Here is a 23852-nt window from a genome sequence, read left to right on the forward strand (position 1 = left end):
CTGTTTAATCCTGTGAGTCCCTGGGTCCAACTAGTCCGCTATGTACTTCCAGTAAGCACCACAGAACTTTTAACATAGCACTGGCTCTAGGACTGGTTAGTCTGAGTTAGTTACCACCAGTACCTGTCTGAAAAAGTTGAGGGTACAGGATGATTATGCAACAAGGCTTCTTTCTGCTCCTCTGTTTGTTCTTTCTGCAAGTCTTGCTTCTTCATGCACTTTTCTTCGTCTTTGAGGAATTCTGTTGCTTCTTTCTGCATTTCTTTTGCTTCTTTCTGGGCGTTTTTTCTTCTTTCTTCACATGTCCTACCTCTGTAGGCATAGTTAGAAACTAGCTTTTAAAAACCTTTGAAATTCACTGAAAAAACCATATCATGAGTGATGTAATAATATGTGACGTCATCAGCAGTGCATTGCGGGTGCGCAAGTTCTAGTTAGCTGAACTAACTATCACGGGGGAATTTTAATGGTTTTGTACGAGAGAAATGTCCAGCTAACTATAACGCCCCTGAAACCTATGGTTTTTTCAGTGAATTTCTAAGGTTTTTTAAATGCTAATTTCTAACTATAACGTGCCTGAAACCTTCAGTTTTTTCAGTGAAAAAATAAATCAAAAATATATATAATGCGTATATATGTCTTTTTTTTCCACCAAGCTCCTAGTCCAAATCTTTGCCACTGTTTAAATGTCATGATCAATTAGAAGTGTGTGATGGACCCTGGAAAGCCATCACCTCAGTACTTTAACATGAGTAAGATAATGTCTTCATTTGCTCCATTCTTAATTAATGAAAAGTCGGATGGTGACCTGGAAACCCTATTTATCTGTCCATTAAAAGAAGTCCCTCCATTATTATTATTATTATTATTATTATTATTATTATTATTATGTACTTGCATTTCAACTGTATACTTGTCAATGTGAGAAATGTCTGGAAATGAGGGTTTAATTGTACCTTTGTATAAACTGAATTTCTGCTGTTGTTTTTGTCGTGCAGGTGTCAAAACAGTGCCACGTTCTCCACTCATCCAATGTCCTCTCCCAAACACGTTGGCAGTGGAAAACTGGCAGGAATGGTGAAGCCACAAGTGGCAGTTGTCCTTCCAGCGGGAGGGTGCGGCGAGAGGATGGGCGTCTCCACCCCAAAGCAGTTCTGTACAATTCTGGGGAGGCCTCTCATCAGTTATACAATACAGGCATTTGAGAGAGTCCGATGGATAAAGGAGATTGTGGTGGTCGTGGCTGCAGAGAAAATTGACTTGATGCAGTCCATCATTCACAAGTATGGACACAAACGGGTCACACTGGCAGAAGGTGGCACAGCACGACACCGGTCAATACTTAGTGGACTGAAGATGCTGGTGCAGAGTGATTCTCCTGTTTCTCGACTCTGGCAGCCAGATGTGGTCATTATTCATGATGCTGTGCGGCCTTTTGTGGAAGAAGATATTCTTCTCAAGGTGACTGCAGCAGCAGATGAGCATGGAGCCGCTGGAGTAGTTCGCCCTTTGATCTCCACAGTCATTGGGTCTTCAGAGAATGGCTTTTTAGATTATTCACTCGAACGTGCCAAACACAGGGCTAGTGAGATGCCACAAGCTTTCCAGTTTGATGTCATCTTCCAAGCCTACCTTCAGTGTAGTGACTATGATTTGGACTATGGTACAGAGTGCCTGCACTTAGCATTGAAGTACTCTAGCAAGCCCGCTAAGTTGGTGGAAGGTCCTCCTGATCTCTGGAAAGTAACATACAGCCGAGACATGTATGCAGCCGAGTCTATGATCAAGGATGGGCTCTCACAGAATGTCTGCCTGATCACAGACATGAAGGAAGATGTTGTTCAAGTTGGCTTTCTTCTTCACGAAACTCTGAAAACTCTTGGAAAGCAGATGAAGGGCATCTCACCCTCCATGTGTAAGAATGTTTCTCAACTGCAGTCCCTCTTCAAGGACAAACCCTGCTACAATTTTATTTATATAAACACAAAAGAGTCCAGTTTGGAAGACTCACAAAAGATAGTTGATCTTCTTGGAAGTAGCAGCCTTCCCATTTTATATCCTGTGCTTCTGTTTTCAGTTCACTTGGTTGGACCGGGAAGCTCTTCTTTGTGTAATAAACCTCAAGAGCTTGCAGGTATCGGAGATCTCTCCCATGAAGCAATGAAGAAAAATATTTGGGTCTATGGGCTTGTGATCAATTTTACAAAGATTGAACAGCAGCTTCAGCAGACTGTGTCCCGGGGTGCAGCTATTATCATGGCTATTATAAAAGAGAGAAGTGCTACACTGGCAGGGCAGTTATTAGTAGCTTAAGTGCCTATAGACTGATTTAGGCGTTGGTACCCTGAATGTTCCCAGTTAAGATTTAAATATGTCTCAGATAAACACTGAATAGAATTGACAGAAGTAAACCAACAATGATTAGACGAAAGTGAAAAATCCAGGTCCCGGATGAGTCTGGCTGTAGAAATCTGGATGGTCTGGAGTCGACTGAGGAGCTGAATGGAGATTACGGCATAGAGGGTGTTGCTGTAGTCAAGGCAGCTGGTGATGAAGGTCTGAGTAACTCTTTCTGGTGTTGGTTGGGTTCCATCTGAAGATTCAGTGGAGCATGCAAAGTGTGTGGAAGCAGGAAGAGGCGTATACGTTAATTTGTCGTTTCATGGCAAGTTGGCTGGCGAGGATGATACAGAGGATGCATGCTTGGTCAGTCAGTCTGAGTGCGGGTCTGAGTTCAGCTGGCCACCCGCTGTGGTCCCATGCAGAAGTGTTCTTCCCGAATATCAGTACTTTAGTTTTGGGGGAGTTGAGTTGGAGGCAGTTGCCTTTCATCCATTTGGCTATGTTGGTCTTGGCATTGCAGAAGTTGGTGTTGGTGGGGGTCTTCAGTGAGTGCAAGGATCAGTTGAGTGTCGTCTGCGTAGAAGATTATGTTGAGTCCGTAGGATCTGACAACGTCTGTGAGGGGGGGTCATGTAGATGTTGAATAGGATGGGGCTGAGGGATGATCCTTGTGGTACGCCGCATATGATGTTTTTGGGTGCGGCGGTGAAGGGAGGCAGTCGAATGCTCCATGTGTCCTGGAAGGAAGGACGCGATCCACTTGAGGGTGTCTTGCGGTATGCCTATACTGTAGAGTCTGTTGATGAGGGTGTTGTGGGAGACTGTGTTGAACACCGCAGAGAGGTCGAGGAGGATGAGGCCATTATTTCTCCACAGTCAAGAAGCTTGCATGTTTGGGGCTTTTGTTGGTTTTGTAGGTTTCAGTGGGGCTGCTCTGTCAGAGCGGTCTGTAATCCAGGCAGCTTAGTTCGAAGCGGCCTGGTTGATGTTTGTTGAGGCCTCTGTTTGGGAGGTGGTGAGGGTCTTCTCCAGATGTGGTGGGAGGAGATCAGCTGCCTGGTGATGTTGTGCTGGGTGTCGGTGATGGTGAAGTATACAATGGTGTGGTCCGTCCAGATGAGTTCTGTGATGTGGCTGGATTTGATTGTCAATTGGGATAAAAATGGGGGCCAAGTCTGTGCCAGTTCGCTCGGTGAAAAATGAATCATTAGAACTCAACTGAGTGAACACAGTAGCAGGTGTTTTATTTCTGTAGTATATGGCTCTTGGCCTGTTCTTCCATATCAAGATGATAAAGAGAAACCTAACTGATCCTCAGTAAATTGTTTACTGTCGACTAGAGCTTGCATTTAGCACTGTAGAAAATCAGAAACAAATTAGACTTTGCAACTTCTTTGGTCCTAATGAAACATTTTCAAGATGTTCCTTTGACCTCCGGATTTGCAAGCAGCCATCCAGCTGAAGAAAGTGTTACAGTTGAAAACCTAAGGGACAAGGCATAGTGCCTATGGAGCAATAAACAGTAATAGTTGAAGGAGGAACAACTGCTAGGATTTTTAACCTCTTCGCTGCGGCCGGAATTCCCCTGCGGTGCTGGAGAATTCCACGTGTGCGCGGTTCGGACGGACCCCGCACGGCAGAGGTTAAGATCCTGGACCTGAATCTGACAAAAATAACACAAGGGTGTAGAAACAAGTTTTTGCAATTCTGAGACCCTTTTCTTTAGTGTTCTTTATATTTGTGATCGGAAGCTGGGATGTTCTTTAATCTACTGAGTAAGTTTGGTATCTCCCATTATATTGAGGAAAATCCCAGCTTTATTAATAAAAGCTACAGTTCTCTTTTATATCGTATCACACACAAACTGTGGAAACTTATCCAGCTTTCAAGGATTAACGAAATTCTGTAGCCACACCTAATAAATAGTTTGCGCTCCAGAGATGCACGCACATCCAAGTCACATTCAGTTGTGTCCCATGTGCTTGGACAAAGACATGATTTTGTGTCTTCAATTGGAAACACTAATCCACCATGAAGGGCAGTGGTTACTACGAGAGAGATCATGGAAGAGAAAGGGGAGGTGTAAGTGGGCCCTACAAACTCCCCTCATTAATCTTTATGGTAATCTTTATTCTGTGTGAACAGCATCATAAGGGGTCTTGGTGAACGAAACAAGAAACTCAGTGCAATAAAATATTACAATAAAAATAAAAGCCTAATTACAATAAAGTCAATGCGAAATGAAAACAAAGATATTCTTCAGAAAATTATACTAAATATATTTACCTGCAGCTCACATATGTATAAAGAACACACATCAAAAGCATATATAACAAGCATTTACAATGCAATAGGTCTCGCAGCATTAAAGTTTGAGTTACTGGCATTGTAAATGACAATGCTTTGCATTAAAAAAAAATTATAATTTGCAATTGGTATATAAACATTGTTTGTGAATGGTTAGCTGTTGCTTATTCAAAGCAAAGTTGGCAGTAATATAAAGTGCTAGTCTTGCTTGTTATAAGCATGCTGATTTAAAGCGCTCCGATACCTTCGGGTAAAGTTTGCGCTATATAAAAGTGAAAACTAATAAATAAATAAACAAAAGTCTACCTGTACCACGTCCTTTCTTATTCTGCGATGCCACATATCTTCGGGTCCCTGTATTTATTAACTGCACCCGGCTGTGGGAAACCTCCGTGGCAGGAACAACTTGTTGCGGGGCAGACACGGGCAATGTAGCCACTGTACTGTGGCTGCACCGGGGGGTAACAGTGTAGGGGCAAGAAGGCAGGCAGTTGGTAGTGCTGTGCCATAGCAGTGTAGTTCTCTGTGTATGCTGGGCATGGGGGTTGCTATTGGCTGACAAGAAGTGGTGAGGAGGTGCAGGTTCGGTATGCCTGCTTCCTGATCTTGGGCAGGCGACAGTTAAAAAATAAGCATTGCTAAAGCAATGCTGTAGGTCGAGACCTAAAAAGTGGAATGCAAAATCTACCTAGGTTGGCCTCAAATGGGAGATACTCGAGGCAAAACCTCAAACATGGATATCAGCACTGTATAACAAACCAGCCTAGGTGTCTGCACATTTTATAGGAAGGTGGCAGACAACTGGCCTTGACCGTGCCAAAAAGTGCAAAAGAACAGATTGTTGAATAAATGAATTACATTGCAATATCCTCTTCACCAGACGCCCACTATCCTTCCATTCCATTTGAAGCTGCAAATGGCCGTACTCTAGAATAGAAAGCATTGAAAGATGAGAAGCTGTGCTTAATTTGAGCTGGTGGTTTCCGGTGCTCTGCACCGGTGCCTAATTGCCAGGACCTGCACTTATGACAGCTGCCACATGATGGCGCTGTTTGTGCAATTTAAAGAGAACAGAAAAATATACATTAAAAACAACTAATATCTGCCACCCAAGCCATTCTTAAAACTTTGGAGGCCTCGAACTGTTTGAATTGTCACACGTGTAGCAGTGTGAGGGTTAGTAGTTGTGCAAGTACAGTGGCAGTGTGTGGTGCGAGCTGTGGTGGCCTCCTCACGAGGGCCTGGCACTTATGTTTTTTTACAAGTTAAACACTGATGGGAACTTTACTCAGAAAGAGGCTGTCGAAAAATCTGAGAAAAGACTGCAGAGAGAGGGGGTAGAGAGAAGGACTTGGGGGCAGAGAGAGGGCAGTGCGAAGTACTATGGGGCAAAGAGAGGGCAGAGAGAAGGATTGGGGACAGAGAGAATGGGCAGAGATAGAGCGGGCAGACAGAGGGCAGAGAGAGGGATGGGGGCAGAGAGAAGAACTGGGGCAGATATAGGGCAGAGAGCAGGATTGAGCAGAGAGGAGGACTGGGGCAGAGAGAGGGCAAAGATTGATTGATTGATTTTAAACTTCTATAGCACGTACTGTCATCCCACGGGTATCCTGGTGCTTCAGACTAACAACCGAACCACGATGAAATAGGTCGCAACTGGCAGAACAGGGAGAGAGGACTCAGACTTAGCCTTATGAAAAAGCCAGGTCTTCAGGTTCCTGCGCAACTCTAACAAGGCGCTGATCTGTCTAAGACTCTGGGGAAGTCCATTCCACAGTCGGACGCCGGCCACACTGAATGCCCCTCCTCCTAGCCTGGACCGTTTGAATCTAGGCACCGTGAGTAGCCCTGCAATGGAGGAGCGGAGCTGCCTTGTAGGTTGATACCAGGAGAACCTTTCCTGCATAGGAACAGGGCCTAGTTCATGTATCGCTTTAAAGACCAAGCATAGGAATTTGAAACAAATACTTTCCATCACTGGCAACCAGTGCAGTTCTCTCAGAGCAAATGTAGTCGAGGAGCAGCGTTACCAGCCAAGGGCTAGTTTAGCAGCTGCAGACTGAATTCTTTGGAGCCTCTGTAGAGTGTATACTGGGGCCCCCAGATACAAGGAGTTACAGTAATCCAGCCTGCTGCCTACTATACTACTTACGACCAGTGGTCGCGCCTCTTTAGGTAACAAGGAGAGTATTTTACGCAGCATGCGTATTAAAGCAAAACAGACACTGGCGGTCTTATTTGCCTGTGACTCCATCTGGAGATCATTGTCAACCAGCACCCCCAGATTACATACCTTACTAGGGAATTGTCTAGGTAGCCTACCAGAGGAACAGTACAGCACCAAGGTCTTTCCAGCGTTGAATTGTAGGGAATTCCTTCTAAGCCAATCGGCTGTCTACCGCATGCATTCCTGGAACAAGTCCAGAGATACTGCGTTATCACCCTCCAGAAAGAATGCCAGTTGTGTGTCGTCCGCATAGTTGACTAAGCAGACTCCGGCAGACTTTATGATGGGGAGCAGGGGCTGATCGCGGAGCCCTGCGGCACCCCATGGATGACTGGTGATTTATTGGCAGTGAAAGGAGCTAGTGTTACCACCTGGTACCATCCTGCTAGGTAAGATTGTAACCATTGCAGTGCCCCCCCGTTCACTCCTAGCTTCTGTAGTCTCCCCAGTAGGATGAGATGGTTCACCGTGTCGAATGCGGCCGACATATCGAGAAGCACTAGCACAGTCGCATTTCCGTTGTCGGCACGCATCCGCAGGCTATCCAACATTGTGACCAGGGCCGTCTCCGTCCCATGGCCAGGACGGAAGCCAAACTGATCCTTGTCAAGCAAAGAGTTCACCTCCAAAAAGCACGACAGATCCCTGCTGACTGCTTTTTCTAAGATTTTCACTGGGTAGGGTAGTATGGAAATAGGCCTAAAATTAGCCGGTACTGACAGATCCAGGGAAGGCTTTTTGATCAATGGAGTCACCACCACCAGTTTCCATTCCTCTGGGACCACTCCTTCCTCCAGGGACTGATAACATATCTGCCTTAACCAAGGAAGAGTGTCTCGGCTAGATGACTTCCAAATTCTGGAAGGAAAGGGATCATTTGGGGAGCCTGAGGAGACACTCTCCATCAGACTGTCAAATGCGCCTTTAGTAAGGGTTTGGAAGTTACTCAGAGATGCCAGTTGTTGTTGATCTTCCGTTCCCAGCAGTCCAGGATTAAGTTGTTCGGCCTTGGTGTTAACAGTGAGGCTATCCACGATCTTAGCGATCTTATCCTGAAAATGTGTGGAGATTTCATCGCAGAGTTTTTGAGATGCTGCCACTTTATTGTCCATACATTTAGGGGCAGACAGTGCCTTAGTACAGTGACTAGAGCGCCTCCCAAGATGGACTGGGGGCAGAGAGAGGGCAGAGAGAAGGACTGGGGGCAGAGAGAGGGCAAAGAGAAGGATTGGGACAGAGAGAATGGGCAGAGATAGAGGGGCAGAGAGAAGGACTTGGGACAGAGAGAATGGGCAGAGATGGATGGGGCAGAGAGAGGGCGGAGAGAAGGAATGGGGGCAAAGAGGGCAGTGCGAAGTACAGTGAGGCATAGAGAGGGCAGAGAGAAGGACTGGGGGGCAGAGAGAGGGAAGTGTGAAGTACTGTGAGGCAGAGAGTGGGCAGAAAGAAGGACTGGAGGCAGAGAAAAGGACTGGGGCAGAGAGAAGGATTGGGGGCAGGGAAACGGACTGGGGCAGAGAGAGGGCAGAGTGAAGGATTGGGGGCAGAGAAGGATTGGGGGCAGAGAGAAGGACTGGGGGCAGAGAGAAGGATTGGGGCAGAGAGGACTAGGGTCAGAGAGAGGGCAGAGAGAAGGATTGGGGGCCAGAGAGAAGGGGCAGAGATAGAGGGGACAGAGAGAAGGACTAAGAGAAAGACATGACCGAGAGGGCAGAGAGGGCGGCCCTTCAGATTCACTTGTCATACATCTGTGACATTAAAACTAATTGCCCAGTTCCTGGAATTGAGTGTGCTACATTTTACTTTCAGGTGTGCATCGGACCTTTTTCTATAAAGCACTATTTATATCTTGAGGATGGTAAAGACAATCTCTCCCAGTTACCCCCTCACTATGTTCCTGAATTTGCAGCAATATACGTACCTCCCTCTTATCAAAGTTCTAATATTGACATGTATATGTTGTAGGTCCCATTTTATCAGCAAAAATCAGCATGTTGCCTCTGAGAGCTGCCCAACTCCTTGGAAGGGAGGGGTGTCAAGCAGAAGCAGATTTGTTACTGTTTCTGCATCGCTCTGTACATTTACCGAATTAAGTCTGCCTAAAGAAGCCATATGGTCGACTTTAGAAGGAAAGTACAATCTTTTTCTCCACGTCAGTAGTCCAAATGCAAAATCCATCATATTGTAGGTGGTAAATGCATTCAGTCAGTACACAGTCCGAGGTGTGCTCAATCCTCAGAGGAAGAGAAAAGTTTAGATTAAACCAATGCTAGATCGTGTGACAAGAATAGGGTCAGACGTCAGGACAGGTGCCATTAGGTGCTAAATTGAAAGAGAACGACAGGGGGAGGGGCGGGAAATGGCAAGAGGCGCTTACACGGAATCTTAATGCGCTGCTTCAACGTCCGGTCTGACACAGCTTACGTAGATATTTATAACATGCAGACTAGGTTTTATACAACACTTCTGTGTGTGTAATTTTTTTACATTAAATTAATGTTAATTATTTAAGGGCAATTTTCACGAGTTGGTTTACAAAATAATCACAGGCTACACATACAATATATAAGCATGGCGGTCTAAGTTTAAAGGACTGAAATGACATGGCTTGTTCTTCCTGTAACCTATGTACAAGCAATAACATCATTCTAAAGAGAACACCAAGCCCTTCGACTCCTATCTTTACTTGAATAATACTTAGAAACATTTCCGTGTGACTTGTGTTTTTAATTGCAGGTTAGTGTTTAGCCATTAAACTATAACTCTAAAAAATATTTGAAAATGTGCAAAAAATACAAACTATGTGTACAAAACATTAAGAAAAATTATTGTCTTTATTGTTTTAAGACACTTTTCAGGGCTCACCTTGAAGTGTTATTGCACTACCAGGCAATTCCAAGGTATGTGAAACAAATGTAAGTCCACACCGAGGTAAAGTTTTGTTTTGCGTAGAACCCAATTCTCTTGGCTTTTTGTGGCTAACAAACTATTATCCTGCTCAGTAGCGCTCCTTTAATCAGCCTCGGAATGCTGAAAGGATGAGTCAGTTTACTCCGATTATTGTGAATCCTACAAAGTGAAATTACAGTGGTACACATTTAAATATAATTCGCGATTCCCCGATACTGCACTTTAATTACACAGGTGAATTAAGAGGAGGCCAGAGGGTCATGGGAGCAAGCATTCATCAGAGTGTTTCTTTCCCTAAATTATTGGTATGCCTTTCATCGACCACCTGATGTTGATAAAAGAAGCTCACTGGACGTGCTGTACAGACCAGCACCAATTCTGGAATGCGTCGTATCACGGTCAATGAATTGACACATACACTCAAAGTGCCAATCAGCATTCAGGCAAGAGAAAAGAAACACAAGGGAAGAAGGTGGGAGAGTGGGATAAGGGACACTGGGACGAGTGTGAGGTATAAGGGGACAGCAATTGCTGATTTAAAAAAAACAAGTGGATGCAGTGGCGCGAGAATACTTAATGACAAACGAAAACAAGTGCTTGTGTTTTCAGGCGATCCACGTAAGTTGAACCAATTAACGAGGATCAGCTGAAAACAATTGTGCTAATTAAACACACACACGTTTTACCCCTATCTACAGCTATTATACTGGGGAATGACTTTCTTACCTGAGCCCCAGGGATGTTCGCCGCCTCTAAAGAAAGGGGAACAGCACATAAGCACAACATCACGTCTAGGGGAACGTCACGCCTGTAGTGGGGTGGGACTTCTGTCTTCTGAAGCCCGCGCCCACGGAGTGGCTGGCCCAGAGGAGCAGTGGTGACGCAGGGCTCCCATGCCCGAGGGAGAGTCCCGCGGAGATTGCAGAAGTCCGGAGTGGCGCTGATGCGGTGAGTGGGCTTAGTTGTACAGGGGGTGGCAGAGTAGGGGGGGGTGTCTCTGTATGTGTGCGGTCGTGTGTGTGTGCGCTCGTGTGTGAGTGTGTGTGTGCGGGGGTGTGTGCGCTCGTGTGCGTGCGTGCGTGTATGTGTGCTCGTGTGTGTCTTTGTGTGCGCTCGTGTGTGTGTGTGTGTGCGTGTGTGTGTGTGTGTGTGCGTGAAAGCAGGGGGGTGTGGCTGTGTGTGTTGGAGGCTTTCAAGGGAGACAGAAGATAGTGAACGCACGCGCGACCTGATCCGATTCCAGATGCTGCGCGTGCCCATCTCCTGTCTCCTTGAAAGCAGACTCACCGACAATATGTCTCGCTGCGACATCGCTTCGCGATGCGTCGCAGGTGCGAAACCTAAAAAGCAAAGATCAGTAGTGAAGCGACATGGGGTAGGGCTGGGGATTTTCAAAACTATGGTACAGCAACTGAGGGAGCCTAAGAAGAAAAGAAGTGCTAGATGTTCAAGCTTTCTTTCTAGCCTGTGCCAATACTTGCATCATATACGGCCCTCTTACAGAAAGCAGTTATTTTTTTTACCCACGTTAGCTAGCCAGCATCGTTACAACCAAAGCAGCATCATTTTTATTGCAAATTCAACTTAAAAGATAATAAAGCTGGGATTGAATAATTGAGTAATTCTTTGTAACATCATTGTACCTGCTATACGTAAGGCTGTGGAATGAAGACAGTTTTGGAATCTAGTAGTGTTTTTATTAATCTGAAACACATTACTGCCACCTAAGAAAGAGTCTTCCTAGTAGAAAGGAGGTTGAAGAATGGACTTAATGTACTTGTTTGAGTCTTTGAGATGGAATTCTTTGAGTCATCAGTCATAGGTTCTGTGTCTTCATTTTCTAGACTGGATGCGCATGATGCGTACCTTGAATTGGGCTTCCCCAGCACGTTAAATGAATACACATTTCATCCAACCCACAATTTATGGCAGGCATATCATGAGACTATGAACATCAGGCTCTGAAGATTTTTTCCAAGTATACCTAGGTCTTCAGCATGGTGGTGAAAGCAGACAACAAAGCCAGAAACTAGACCTCTAATAAGGCCACAGACATGTAACAGATTTTTGGTGAGAATATTGAAACCTTGGGCACTCTGTACAAAACAGGCATGGGGGATGGAGGGCATCTCGAAGAACACTTCTGACATTTGTTTCCCTCAATATAGAAAAGATGAAAAGCAGACAAGGTGCCTCCAACTCCAACCCATGCAGCTAGCAAGAATTGACAACTGTACACCATGATTTGCAGTATCAGAACCTGATAAGCAGAAAACAGGCGCCCCACAGCCTGGGGCCAGAGTTTCTCTCCACCTCTTTATGAATTTCAGTACTATATTTGGTGTGGTTCCCTGACCAATGAAGTTGCCGCTAGTTGTGGCAGTAAGAATTTGCCTATTGCTCAGCACGACAAACCTTTCAGTGTCCTTCTCCAGAAAAGGTCATCAAAAAATGGGTCTACAGTTATTAAATGCCAACGGATCAAGTCTTCCTTTTTTAGGAGATGTGTTATTAATCCCATCTTCAAGAACCTTTCAGAAGTTTAAGGATTGGTTTCCAACCAGCAACAGTGGCTGTAATACATTGAAAGATAACCTGCTAAAGTATTTGAACAGGAATTGTCAATGAAATTGGATGGCGACGTGAATGAACTTACAAGATCAAAAAGCCTAACCAGGAGATCTGTATATAATGTAAGAAATGCATTTTATAAAGTAGTAAATGGCTATTAGAGTTGAAAAATACATTCAAGAGATCAGTCTGTATTTTGGGGAAAGTGCATTCAATTACTCTGCAGTAGCAGATATACAGCATATCACATATACACAGAATTATTAATATGGTGTGCAAGATTAGCAATCGGGAAGCAGTACATCAAAATACAGTGAATCATTTGTGACAGGACTTGGGAGTCGTGCTTAGTGGCAAGGCACCACAGGCAGACATAATGCGGGCCCGTAACAGACACCTGCTCCTGTTTGTTGATGTTGCTCTTTAAGTGGTATTTTGATCTCTATCCCGAAGGCAGAGCAGGAAGTAGACTGGTGCTCATGTTACTTCCTGGTCCGCGCGAAGGCTTGTAGCTTGATACTGATATTAGACATCAGAGTTCTGAACTTGTTCTTCAAGAAGGAGAAATTCAAGGTAATCACCCTAGCAGAAGTTTTGCTGGCCATGGACCACAAGGATTGGATGTCCAGGATCTGCATGACGTGTGCTCAGACTCCTAATTTTACTAAAGTCATATAAGAGGTCACAGTCCATCTACTTTGTAGGGATGCATGTATTCCCATACCTCGATAACTGTCTTTTGAAGGTGGGCTCACTGCACCTAGTTTTGTAGTCAAGCGATGTCATTGTTGTCCACCTGGGATTTTCAATCAAAGATTCCAAGTTTCATCTTTAAACTTCACAGAGGCTGCCCTTTATCGGGATCATTTTGGATGTGGTCTCCTTGAGAACCTTTCAATTTCTGCAGTAGGTCTGTGACATACAGGCTATGATCCTGATGTTTCGAGTGAAAGTTACTGTTCCAGCCTTGATGGTTCTTAAGCTCCCAGTGTTTTTAGTGTCTTGCATGATCCTGGTCCTCTGCTTGCACATTTGGGCCCTTTGGCGGAACCTATTCCTGTACTGGGCCCAAAATGTGGTAAGCCTTTTGGACAAGACCCGTCGAGCCAGCTCAGGACCCCGGCATTGAATCTCATTGATGGTCAATGATCTAGCTGGATCTATTGATGTCAGAGCAGACTAACTTAGACGGCATCATCCTGGCAATCCCGAATGGATCTGCACCGAAAGGTGGTGCAGGACATCTTCGCACAGTGCAGCATGTCCTCTGTGGACCCCTTTTTCCACCTCTGAAAACACTCAGTACCCAACATTGTGTGCTCGTCAGTTTCCCTCTTGAGGGTCTCTACAGGTTGCGTTCAACCTTCAGTGGAATGTTGGCCTCCTATACAACTTCCTACCATTGCCTTTGATCCCGTGGGCGATTAAAAAGAAAAAAGTCAAGTGGGATCGATCACAGCTCATTCTGATAGCCTAGGACTTGGCTACCTGGTCTGGTACTCTCAACTCCTGACTAAGAAAATGTCGTCCACTGCAGCTTCCTCTACGGGAGGATATGCTTTCCCAGAGCATTGCAGAGTTCTGCACTCACACCTCCACAGTCTTAACCTCAGTGTGTGGAGAGAGAGGCCAAAATCTTTCTGTTGGTTCTGTCTCAGTCTGAAGTTGTATATATCATGCTACCTTCTGTCCTTTCACCAAATCTGAATATTGAAGCTGCTGGGCTAAATTTATCACCTGGCTTGAGGAGAAGCGAGTTGCCTCACAAGAGGCAAACCTGTCTGATGACTTTTTATTATTTGTATTATAATGTCTTTGCAAGCCTTTGCTGGGGGCATGCTTAAGGCTTCCGTTAGGCCACTTCAGCCCTTCTTCATTTTCCCAACAGTCATTATTTAAATCACGTATGTGATACTTTTTTTTAAAGGGCTTTGAAGCATGTCTTCCCCATGCTGCAGTCAATCAAATAAAACTTTATACGGCCAGAGGCCATAAAACCATAATACAGTGATAATTACATACAATCCATTTTTTGAAACGTCTGGCTGCAGGTCAGAAAGATACATGAAAAATCGAGGTTCGACCTTGGTAAACAATACATTAGCTTTCATATCTAGTCTGAATATAAAAAGCGTTTTTTATAAAAGGTTATACAAGATAGAACAATTCCCACAAGCCTAGAGACTGCAGATATATTGGCCCTTCTTTTTGGGATCTCCGGTTCGATTTGCGAAAGAATTTGGGCCAAAAAGGAGCATCTCGGCTCCATGTATAAAGTGCAGAATAAGGTAAAATGGTACTCTGTTCTGAAGTGTTGTCGCACCTGCAAGGTGGTAGATCCCTACCCCAAACCCCTGCTGTGGGAAAAATTAGTTTAAAATGCAATGTTTCCAGTCTGAAGATTGTATACCAGTACCAATCGGGTTGGATTCTCTAATTACCCTAGATATTGCTCTGTGCTAGATGTTGTAGAAACAGAGGCATATCTGACAAAAAACTTTAGCCTGGGCAGATCCTAAGCATGAGTATGTGCAATACCGTCCAAGTAGCGCAGTCTAACACACTATTTGTGTCCATGACTAATAATAGAGGGATTATCATACAGATCCATGAGACCTAATGTGTTAAAAGTTATATTTATGTAGATCAACCATGGAATCTGGTTTGCCTTATCTAATAACAAGCAGTCGGCAATACCGGTTTAAGTTACTGCAGTCGCTGGTGTGCCCCAGATTTTTACCCTGAGCAATAGTGGGGTCAAGCCAATCAGGTCTCCCAAGTATGTCAACTCCATGTCATGGCATACGAAAGTGGCTATGCTAACCGTGGCTGACCGCAATCTACGGGTAAAACTATTTTCTGCTCTTTGGAGGGTCCCAGCTCTGTTGTAGCAGACAGCTAGGTGCCGTAGGTTCCAGCCGAGATGCATTTACTTTTGTAGAGGCTCAACATTTCATTTATCAGCATATGTTGCAGTTTTGAGCAAATCTAAAAATAGCTTCCAAGTTCCTATAGAAGAACTGGAGTCTTGCTGTTAAAAGATCTACCCAACTAAGGGCCCAATTCCGATCTCGTTCAGAAAGCATACCGAACAACTCTAGTCCGGAATGCTTTCCATACGACACGTATCAGAGGAGTCTGACCGAACGAGTATAATGCATTTGAATGCATCCGGATACGATTCGGGCAGACTCCCATTGACTTCAAGGGGAGCCTGTGTACCGAATGGGTACACAGGCTCGCATTGACAAAAAGGGTGGTTGGGGATAATCGTGCACCCTGTGGCGGACACGCTATGGTGCCCGCCACACTGTGCATGGTTGGGAAGAGGGGACCCATGGGTACCCACACTGGCCCGATCCCGAGGGCCTCGGTGAAGGGAGGCTTGCTACAGGCCCCCAAAGACCGATTCCGGAAGTCTTTTCAATCTGGGCTAACCGAATCGGAAAGGCTGTCCGAATCGTTCATCGTACGTTCTTGCTCGTAAAACCTAGTCCATAGAGCTGCATGAATCGGCTCCGGAAGGCTCTACCTCTACAAATGTCTTTCAGAACTGATTCGGTCAGCAGAAAGGCTGAACGATTTGGTAGGAAACGAGGGCTCCGGATTGGTTTAGGCAATTCCGAATCCAATTTGGAGCCCTTCCGATCGGAATCAGGCCATAAGTGTTTGATTAAATTGAATTGCTAAATAGTTAAAATTCTTTACTTTCGCTAAAGGTCACCCATTCTAAAAGATTTTGACTTGGTGCTCGATTGACCGCATGTCATGACGAAGGACTTTGAAAAGTTAACTTGGAGATCTAATAGAATGTGGACCCCATTTGCTGTACCGGAGATCAGTACTGCATCGTGCGTGTACCTCAAAATGGGAACTGAATTGTTCCCCATCTGTGCACACCCTTCCCGTTCTCCATCAAAAGGAATGTATCTCATTTATTTATATCAAGAAGAGAAAGGGGGCCAAGATGCATCCCTGCTTGACACCGCAAAATATGGGGGCAGCATTTGTCTGAGGAACCAAAGGTCATCCATACTGTAAGATCTTGATGAATCTGGCGTATGAGTGTTAGGAGTTCTGGTTCCACACCCATCCCGCCCATTAGGTCCCACAACTTATCATGGTTCACAAGGTCAAACGCACTTGGTAAATCAATGAAGGCCAAATACACAGATTTGTTTATGGCCTTTATATATTTTCCCAGGATTAGATAAAGATTTAAGCGTTGCTCAGTTGTCCCTAAACAAGGTCGAAAGCCAAATTAAGCCTCAGAATGTTATTTGCTGAGGCCCATTCTTCTAGACGGGCCGGAAGAAATTGTTCCAAAATCTTTATGCTAGAGTCGATCAGTGAAATTGGGCGATAGCATGACAGTTGAGACCTATCTCCCTTTTTAAAAATTATGACCAATAGGGCGGTATACCACTAGTCAGGAATAGGGCCCAGGGTTATGATAGTCTGCAGTCATGGTTCCGGATGACTGCAGTGTTATACTTTTATCTAGATCAATAATCACATAAAATTGTAAAGTAAACCTAAGTGAAAAAGGCCACAAGGGATGTTTTTGGGATCTTCAGTACATGGTGAAAAAAAAATGAACTGAGGCCAATTGTCAATAAGCCTTCTTTTGTGATAATGGAGCAGACTGCTACATTATAATGGATAATTTCTCATTAATAGGGCTACTGCACAGCTAGTCATGATTAGATAGCCATGATTAACTCTTTCTCTAAAAGAAGGTAAAAACAGTGAAGTGTTTTTTTAAATTTGATAAATGTTCTTTTTAATTCTTTTTTAAGTTCAAAAAAGAATTTTATTGATCAAGAATAGGTGTCAGTACATTAAATAATAGTAATACAAAATAGAAGTAATGATAGTCAAATAAAGCATTGCATTAATATGAATAGTTGGAATGGGCTCTAGAAAGACAAATGAGGCATAACATCAGAAATAAAACAATGTAAATAATAAAAAAGCATGATAAAAAATGAAATATGGAGGAGCGTTAAGGTCAGTTAAGGGGGTTTTGAGACTTCTTGCTGAGTAGGGCATAAATGAAAGGAATGTTTAGAGCATTCATCAAGGTATAACGTTATAGGACGCCATAAATTCTTATGCTTCGTTGCCATATGAAGAGAAAAAACAAAAGCAGTATCCAGTCTGATTATGACAAACATTGTACCACCATGCTCTAAAAAAGAAATTCGAAAAAAAATTCCAGTTAACAGTAATCTGTTGAAAAGCAACAGCTATCAATAAATCAATAATCTGAACATTTAGTAGAGTGTCTTCCCAACAGGGAGATAAACTTCCCCAAAAAATATGAGTGAAAGAAAAGGGGATTTGAGTGTGGAAAATTACATTAATTTGGGACCAGATTTGTTTCCAAAATGCATGAATGACATTGCATGAAAATAACATGTGAAATAAAGTTGCATGCGGGGAAGAGCAAGACAAAGATCAGAAATTGTGGAGAACTTCTTACTCAAAGCGTGTGGTGTAAAGAGAAGTCTGTTATAAATAAAGAAAAGTGTCTGCGTTGTAATCGCTGCTCTAGATGATTTACGAAGTTTGATCCATAACTTATCCCACAAGGGTATGGGCCAGGAAGTGGCAAAATCGCATTCCCATTGTTCCTCAACCTTAGATTTGGGTCGGGGCGAAGCTATTGTGTGGAGAAATTTGTAAATAGTGGAGGCTTTAGATGTGGTACGTAAAAAAGAGTGAAGCCGTGAAGCAGGGTTGGGAAACGTAGGGTGAGCATGTGATTATAAAAGGTGAGTGTAAGTGGATAATACCGGCTCTTTAAGCAAAAGGTATTTGCGGGCGAAAGAAGTTGGTAGATTAAAAGAGTGACTAAGTGTTGGAAAGGGTAGGAAGGTGGATTTGGAGAAAAGTTGAGATAACAAAATTAATACTCTCTGCCTTCAAGATTTCCAATAGAAGGGTTTATTGTTAATAAGTAGACTTTTGTTGTGCCAAATGGTGGTATTTAGAAAGTCAGCGGCTGTGGTGGGAGGAACAGGGGCAGAAGATAAGAGAAACTTAGCAGTAAATCTGTTTATGGGAGTGGATAACATTTGTGGCTTGCGAGAAAAAGAAAGATATTCAGTAAAGGTAAAAGGGGAAAGTGAGAGACGTTCAATCATTACCCATAAAGGACATGTATCAACAGGGTATTGTAGCCAAAAAGAAGCTTGCCGCAGAAGGAAAGCCTTGTGATATGCTGGAAAGTCCGGAAAATTGACTCCGCCTTCCGATTTGGGGTGTGTTAGTCTTAAAATGGACATTTGAGGTTTCTTGCCATACCAAAGAAAGGTAGAGAGAATAGTGTTAATTTTCCTAAAAAATTTAGTGGAGATAGGAACTGGGATATTGGAAATTGTATAAAGAACGATGGGAGATAACATCATCTTAATGGTATCAAGGCGTCCCCACCATGATAGATAAAGAGGTTGCCACATAGTTGTGAGGTCTGAGAGTTTCTGAATGCATTTATTGAGACAGAGCGAAACTGTATCTGAGATTGAGGGAGTAACGTGTAGTCCTAGGCATTTAATATGGGAAGGGCTCCAAGTGAAATTGGAAGCACTAAAATCAGGTTTAAAAGTAAATTTTGTTAAGGGTAAAATTTCGCATTTATCATTATTCAATTTGTATCCAGAAATCAGTGAGTATTCACGTACCTCATCTAGGAAAGCGGGGATAGAATCAATAGGATTGGACATAAAAAGTAAAATGTCATCTGCGTATGCAGCAAGTTTGATATGGGAATGCGGTGTCTGAAAACCGTGAATATTGGGATTTTGGCGGAGTTCGGAAAGGAAGGGTTCTAAAGCCAGGTTAAATAGAAATGGGGGCATCCCTGTCGACCTCCTCTTCCTAAATCAAAAAAGGAGGAGACTAAACTATTAGCACAAACCGCCGCTCTTGGATTGGAATAAAGAAAGGAAATTAGAGAGATGAACTTAGGGCCAAAACCAAACCATTTGAGGGTGGAGAAAAGATAAGTCCATTCAACTTTGTCGAACGCTTTCTCTGCATCTAATGCAATCGCTGCCAGAGAGTGTTGAAAACGTGGAAATTTAGATATAACATTAAACAAAAGTCTAGTATTATCAGTGATAAAGCGCCCTTTGATGAATCCAGATTGTTCCGGTCCCAGTAAGTCAGGCAAGAAGGGGTCTAACCTCACACCAAGTGATTTAGCATATATTTTATAATCGATGTTAACTAATGAAATGGGCCTATAGTTTTTACAATATCTCGTGTCTTTCCCATCTTTAGGTATAATACAAATATGAGCATCAGAAAAGATACCTGAAGAGCTACCTAAGGTAACAAATGAATCTATAAGGGAGTGTAATTTAGGTAGGAGAGGTTAAATCAAGAGGAAAGTGACAAGGCTGTTGTATACCAGAGAAAAAATTGGATAGAGATTGGGCAGTAGGTTGAGTAGCTTGAGTTTCAGAGGAGTAAAGGGTGGTGTAGAAACGGGAAAACCCTGTTAAAATGTCAACGTCCTTATGTATAAGATCAGAATTATCATCAAAAACAGATTTAATATTCAACTTATTATGTTTGACTTTCAAATAATTAGCCAAAATTTTCCCCGCTTTGTTCTTGCCTCCATAAAATTTCGAACTGGATTTCAACAAATATAAAGAAGCATCTTCTGTGGACTGCTTGTTGAATTGCATCTTGGCATCAATGAGAGCTGTCAAGCTATCCTGTGAATGTGAGGTATAATAGGAGTGTTCCAATCTCTTAATTTTTTCGGAAAAGATCACTAGTAAACTTACGAGCAATCTTCTGTTTCTTGGCCACGTAACCAATTATGAAATCCCTCGCTGCAGCCTTAAAGGCATTCCAAATAGTGTGTTTGGGAATAGAGGGGGTATCATTTATTTGAAAAAAATTGTTAGAAAAATCAGTAAAAGAGGCGTTAAATTTGGTGTCTAAAAGTAGAGTATTATTAAAACGCCACCTCTTAGGTCCTGTAAGTTTAGGCAAGATATCGATATTAATCGAGAAGGGAGCGTGATCAGATAACAAAACGGGGCCAATTTCAGCATGGGTGAGAGTCTGGGAAATGAGATGAGAAACAAAAATATAATCAATCTGTGATTGAGAGTGATGAGAAAGAGAATAAAAAGTAAACTCTTTAGTTGTCGGATTGCACAAATACCAAGCATCAGTAAGTTTATGTTGTGAAATTGCTTGAGCAAAGAGTTTATGGGGTTTGTTAGGGATGAAAGAGGCTTTGGATTGCCTGTCCAAAAAGGGATCAAGAGGTTAATTACAATCTCCTGCCATGATGAAATTGTCATCTATGAATTTGGTAATAAGAGTAGCCATTGTGTGCCAAAAGGTAGGATCACCTCCTGTAGGGGCATAAGCATTTAGAAGAGAGAGTGGAACACCCCTTAAAGAGAGCTTGACATATAACCATCTACCATCAGTATCTGACTCTGTAACCAATAAAGAGTAAGAAATAGATTTGCGACATAAAATCACAACACCATTGCGCTTACCATCACCAGGAGCGTAAAAAAATTCACCCACCCAACCTCTTCTAAGTTTAACAGATTCAGCCTCCGATAAATGGGTTACTTGTAAAAAAGGCAAAGTCTACATACAATTTGGCTAGATGAGTTATAATTCTTTATCTCTTAATGGGAGAATTAAGACCTTTAACGTTCCATGAAACAATCTTTACTGACATTAAAGTTAATAAAAATATGATAATTAATATGATAATTAAGGATAGTAGAGTCATAAAAAAGAACCTCTAGAAAAATTAGATCCAAAGCTAGTGAAGAAAAACAAGAGAGAAATAGTATAGAAAAAGTAAAATATTCAATAGAGAGCATCACGGAGTGAGAAGGAGTGCGAGAGGCATAGAGAAAAAGGAAAAAAATGACTTGACTGAGAAGAAAGTGCAAGAGTTGAGAGCCGTACCAAGATTGTGAAGATAGAATGATAGATTAAAGAGAGCAATAAAGAAGAGAAGAAGATGAAACGAGAAATATTATTATTATTATTATATTTCTTATATAGCGCCAGAATCGACCCCCGAAGGGGTATCTCCGCGCTTGCCTTGGGAACCCGTCCTGCTTTTTCCTGTGAGATAGCCCCTACAGGGCATCCCCAAGGTGAAAGCCAGGCATCCCGCCGCGGGTGGGGGGGGCGTTGTGAAGATTAAGCAAGCTTAATGCCCAGAGTTGCAGAGTGTGAACCCATGATTAGGTCAGGCACCGAAGCGAGAATTATCGAGTCCGTGGACATTTGAGCTCAACACCCTGCCGCGTCGGGAATTAAACCCTGGTCCCGGGTCTGACCTCTGCTTCAGGGTCTGCCTGCTCTAACCAGTAAGCCACACTTCTCCACTCCTTCTCCAATGACACCTGATGAAAAAAAGAGACAGAATAGGGGAAGAGGAGAAGGGCAAGAACCAAAAAAAAGGAGAGGCAAAACATTGGAGGAGAAAACATACTTATAGACAAAGGGAGGCTAGGGAGCACAACCAGGAACAAAACTAGGATGAGAAGGAGGGAGGGGTGGAGCCACATCGAGCAGGCTAAGCTTCCAGGGCCAGCAAAACGCACGACGAGGAGAACGCCACTGAACAGGAAGTAAAATCTACTGAGAACATGAGGAGAAAAAAAGGAGAGTGAAAATATCAGGGAAGGAGGAAGTAAGACCAACAATGTTAAAGTTGGTTAAAAAAAAAAAGAAGAGGGAGGAAGTATGAAAAAACCACAACTACAACATTGTTAACACATGAATACTCATAAACGCACATAAAATGAACAATAACCATGAGAATCAAGAAACAACCAGAAAAGGGGAATGGAAAATTGGATGATCACAATAATAGTCATTACTAATGTGAACTAGCTTTAATTTTTTGACTGTTCGTAGCCTTTGGCTCGGTGTTTTTATGTCACTTACCCTTCCTACACTCACTGCACTACTTCCCCTCCCCCCCTTTACCAGGGCACTTTATAGCAATTATAAGTGTTATGTCTATTGCCTGAATAATATGGCTGAGCTACATTGAAAATAAAAACAATGTTAGCAAACTGTTGTTAATTGATTCTTGTTAATTACATTTAATTTTGTGGTTGTTTACTGGGACCCCTCTCTCTCAGCAACATATGTACCCAGGTCCCAGTGACTTACTTGGGTGAACCCCCCTTTACTTAACCGATCACAATAATAGAGCAAGAGGACCAAAATGTTCAAGCAGGGAGGGAGGAGGAAGGTCCAGAGAGATCCATGTCAGTCGTTCTGCAAGAGTTCAAGAAGCTTCTGAGGCGTACAGGATCTTCGTACGTCGCCGTTTTGTTGTTATATGTGACTTTAAAAAGACACGGGTGAAAGAGCCCATATCTGGCCCTGATGGAAGGAAGATCAGCTTGCATGTCCAGGAAAGCTATGGGACGACTTGCAGCAGCCTTGGCGTAATCCTTTGCGAAGAATAAAGATGATCCTGACCAGGTGAGCCGAGGAGAAGTTCTAGCTGCTGTTAAGACCTTCAAAAGATCTGTGTATTCTAGGAAGTAAATGATAACTCCTCTTGGTCTTGAAGTAGTTGAGGTTGAAGAGGAAGGTCGACCAAGTCTATGGGCGCGTTGAATATTAAGCAGTGTACCTTCTGGCAGGTGTAAGAGCTTTGGGATAAATGACTTGAAAAATGCAATGGGATTATTCCCCTCGCAACCTTCCACCAGGCCATAAATGCGCACATTGTTGCGCCAATTGCGATTTTCAAGTTCCTCCACCTGACGCTGAAGGGAGGAGACCTGCAAGGTTAAGTGAGAAACTTTGGCAGAGGATTCTTCAAAAGAAGAAACATTTTGCTCCACTGAGATGACTCTTTCGTCCATTTGCGACCAGTTATCCGTTAGTATTTGAAGTTTAGCGTTGGTTTCCTCCATAAATGGACGGAGGGCCCTAATTTCTTCCAATAAAATCTCCATAGACACCGATGACAAAGGCTTGGGTGGAGAGGGAGGGTCTTTTTTCAGTCTCTTGGAGGTAACTTTCCCTGTGACCGATACAGGCTGCTCCATCGTGGAATGTGTGTTCTGAGTGGAAGATATATGAGATGCTTTGAACTTGGCAAATTCTGCAAATAACTTGGAGTTTTTAATCAGGGTACGTTTTGGAGTGATGGAATCTGAGTGCTGCTTGTTCCTGCCCATAGAATATAAACGTTGAGGAGAGTATCTAAGTGCAGAAGCAGGTAAGTGTAAATCCAAAAATAACAGATGTGGTCTCCTATAGTAGCCAAAAGAGAGAGAATGACATATTCAGTATGCAGAGACAGGGCATCGATGTGAGGAACAGAAGGCTGTGAAGCACCTAAAAATGTCCGACACATATGAAAGGAGGTAGTCCTCTGGAAACGTCATGTGAAAACAACAATTGTTGAAAGGAAACAAAATGCAATTTATGGGCCAGTAAAGAAAAAAGAGTCACTGTTTGG

General features: G+C 43.2%; 1 protein-coding gene across 1 annotated transcript in view; it reads left to right on the forward strand.

The window, feature by feature from the left end:
• Positions 1–4953, forward strand: part of CRPPA (CDP-L-ribitol pyrophosphorylase A) — a 62798-nt gene extending 57845 nt beyond the window's left edge. Inside the window, exon 2 of the mRNA XM_086955204.1 lies at positions 999–4953. Within this exon, the coding sequence (XP_086811330.1) occupies positions 1033–2313 (1281 nt within the window). The 5' untranslated portion in view covers positions 999–1032 and the 3' untranslated portion in view covers positions 2314–4953. The remainder of the gene's footprint in view (positions 1–998) is intronic.
• The last annotated feature ends 18899 nt before the right edge of the window (positions 4954–23852 follow it).

Source organism: Lissotriton vulgaris, chromosome 2_1, assembly GCF_964263255.1.
Source record: "Lissotriton vulgaris chromosome 2_1, aLisVul1.2, whole genome shotgun sequence".
Classification (NCBI taxonomy): domain Eukaryota; kingdom Metazoa; phylum Chordata; class Amphibia; order Caudata; family Salamandridae; genus Lissotriton; species Lissotriton vulgaris.